General features: G+C 36.2%; 1 protein-coding gene across 1 annotated transcript; it reads left to right on the plus strand.

The window, feature by feature from the left end:
* The first annotated feature begins 344 nt into the window (after positions 1 to 344).
* LOC149563791 (chitin elicitor receptor kinase 1-like) lies at positions 345 to 2900 on the plus strand. The gene has a single exon (XM_089826925.1). It carries the CDS (start codon positions 1033 to 1035, stop codon positions 2710 to 2712), a length of 1680 nt encoding a protein of 559 aa, XP_089683051.1. The 5' UTR covers positions 345 to 1032; the 3' UTR covers positions 2713 to 2900.
* The last annotated feature ends 370 nt before the right edge of the window (positions 2901 to 3270 follow it).

A 3270-nucleotide genomic window follows, 5' to 3' on the forward strand; every position in this document is an offset into this window, starting at 1 on the left:
TTATAATTAGAAATTAGAAATAGACAAGTTAAGGATCACCAGTAATTATACCCTTCTCCTAAAACTTATTCAAAACATTTGAAATAATAAGGATTGGAAGGAAAAAACCATAGCTTACAAAATAAAACAAATAGTTAACAAAAACTTATTTTAAAAAAAACATAGCTTATAAAGTAAAACAAATAGTTGAAAAAGTTCTGACTTTTTATTATTGTTAGATCTTGTCACGAGTGGAGAATCCAGACAAGAATAAGTTATTACATTTTCACAAAATATTGCAATACTTCTCATATGAATCCCAATATTATAAACATACATTTGAGTAGTATTACATGGAATGGGAACCATGAAACAGAAAAATCAGAATCATGATGAATAACTTAGAAAAATAATTAATCAAAGCAGCGAACACACAGAATGTCCATGCCTTCTGAGCATAAACAGATTTGGTGGAGTAACGACCGTCATTATAATATATATGGTAAAGTGAATATACTGAATATAGAAATGAGCATAGACTTTATCCATTGATTGCCCATTTAGAAAACCATGCAGTTTGACCTGCTACAAAGTGCCCATTGCTTTCAGTGTTTTAAAATAAGTTTAAAGGTTTACAAAAACCTGCCTTCACGTGATTCTGATATAAAAAAAGATTACTTTCATGTGACTCAAGGTTGGACAAGGAATAATTGAGTGAAGCAGAAAATTTGTGTCAGAAGTTTTGTCCCGTATAAACCTTTTCTAGAATTAAGGGATCTTTAGAGCCTATAAAATGATAAAGCTTTTATGGATCTTGCGAAATACATTGTCCTGTTTGACATGTGAACCAAGTTTTATGTTGTTCACTTGGAATCTTGGTTTCCCGTGTACCAAGCTTTTCTGATAACTTCACCGTGCGGCCAAAAAGATCACTTTCCTCGATGGTGTATTTAAGCTTGTCCTGATTGTATATGATGGTCATTGTATTCTGTCTTTGATTCATTTTGTTATGTTCTTTGGTCCAACTCTTTTGAGTTTTTTCTGTGGAGAATCATGGAGAATCAGCTGGTGTATTGTGTGTTTGTAATGTTGTTAGTGCAATCTTGCCATGTCCACTCTCAGAGGCCTCTTTTAGATGTTTCTTCTTCAGTGGCTCAAAATTCAGTGAGCTCGAAAAGTGATTCATATGAGACCCTGTTATTAGGAAAGCCGAGTTTTACGAATTCAGAAGGTGATTCATATGAGATCCTGTTATTAGGAAGGTCAAGTCCTATGAGTTCGAATGAGGGTTCATATGAGACCCTGAAGCCAACTTCTACAATTTCAATGGGCAATTCATATGAGACCCTGTTATTAGGTAAGCCAAGTTCAACAGGTGATGATTCACTAGAGACACTGTCGCTAGATAAGCCACATTCCATGAGTTCAAGAGGCAATTCATATGACTCCCTGTTATTAGGAAAGCCAAGTTCTACAAGGTCAGCACACAATTCACCTGAGACCCTGTTATTAGGTAAGCCAAGTTCTATGAGTTCAAAAGGCAATTCACATGAGACCCTATTATTAGGTAAGCCAAGTTCTATGAATTCAAAAGGTGATTCACATGACACCCTGCTACTAGGAAAGCCCAATTCTAGAAGCGCAAAAGGTGATTCATATGAGACCCTGTTATTAGGTAAGCCAAGTTCTACGAGTCCGAAAAGTGATTCATATCAGACCCTGTTACTAGGTCTGTACATTGCTTTTGTGGGAATGATGGTGGCAAAAGTCGCATTCGAGATTGTCCAGAAGGTTTCAGCAGCTGCAAAAGCTTCCAGAGCAGAGGAAAAGCAGTCATCAAAGTTGGAATCCATGGATATAGAGATGGGTGTAAAACCAGAGGCTACAGATAGTGCTAAATGCAAGCCTATTTTCTATTCCCCTGAAGTTGTAAAGGAAGCAACTCAAGGTTTTAGCCCCAAGTCCCATCTTGGAGGCTCTTCATACAGAGGCATAATCAATGGCAGGGATGTTGTAATCAAGCAGATGAAAGGGGACGTGTCCCATGAAATGAAGTCCCTACATAAGGTAGAGTATGAAAATTTGGTAAAGCTACTGGGCTTTTGCATGAATTGTGAGAAGGGGAAGTCCTATTTGATATATGAATATGTTGAGAATGGGTCTTTGAACTTGTGGCTTCATAGGCCATCCATGGGCTTTCAAGGTCTTACATGGAGAACAAGACTACAGATTGCTGTAGATATAGCAACTGGGCTTAACCACATTCATGAAGGAAGTGGCATTGTCCACACAGATTTGAGAAGCAGCAATGTTCTTCTCAACAGCAAGCTCAGGGCAAAAATTGCAAATTTTGGGCATGCAAGATATATAGTGAATCCAAAGATAGAGTATGGTGCTGATGGAGCATCTCCAAAGATTGATGTTTTTGCTTTTGGGGTTTTACTTTTGGAGCTGATTTCTGGCAGGGAAGCCATGATTGAGGATGGGAAGCTCGGGGTTTTATGGAGACAGATAAAGGGCTTGTTGGAAGGCGAAGAGAGAGAAGAAAAACTAAGGAAATGGATAGATCCAAATGTGAAGGAGACATGCTCCATAGACAGTGCAATGAGTCTGGCTTTCATGGCCAGAGCTTGTCTGGATGAGGATGTTCAAACAAGGCCAACCATGGGAGAAATTGTTTATAGGCTTTCCAATCTTTTGGATGTGTGTTTTGAACATCTAGAGTGCTCATGAGTCTAGTTGGAAGAAAGTCCAAAATAAATACTTTCTGATTTCTGATCTTGTGGGTCTCATTCTTTGTCTCTACAATGTTGTGGACACCATGACAGATATGCAGTTTGTGAATAATGGTTTCGTTTCAGAACTCTCCTACTTACCACATTGCAAAGAAATGATGAAGGGAAAATAACCATTTCAAGAAACCCATGTTACATCTTTTCAGTTTTTAGAAGTATGAATATGTTTATCAATATGCATCAATTTTTTTTCTCTATTAAATATTAGTTAGAGTCATATTACCATCGGATTACAGTCTGTCAAGCAACAAAAATGAGGAACCAGCAAGTAACAGATCTGTGGTCCGTACAGATCTTCATTAAACATTGTATCAGTTTATAAAAAATCAAAAAATTATTTAATGTTTATGTATTATTTTGATTTTGATCAATTCATTTTTTTTAATTGAACAATATATTTTTATTTTTGAATTGACCATTTAATTTTATTTTTGTTAAATTTTTTAGTGAAGTTAAATGATATATAAAAGTTCATCTTCAGTCAAAATCAAAATTA

This window comes from Cupressus sempervirens, chromosome 4 (assembly GCF_028749045.1).
Source record: "Cupressus sempervirens isolate cs-2001-9-10 chromosome 4, ASM2874904v1, whole genome shotgun sequence".
NCBI classification, from domain to species: domain Eukaryota; kingdom Viridiplantae; phylum Streptophyta; class Pinopsida; order Cupressales; family Cupressaceae; genus Cupressus; species Cupressus sempervirens.

Excerpts from the sequence above, each read along its gene's own strand:
- LOC149563791 (XM_089826925.1), top strand. The coding sequence starts at position 1,033 with ATGGAGAATCAGCTGGTGTATTGTGTGTTTGTAATGTTGTTAGTGCAA.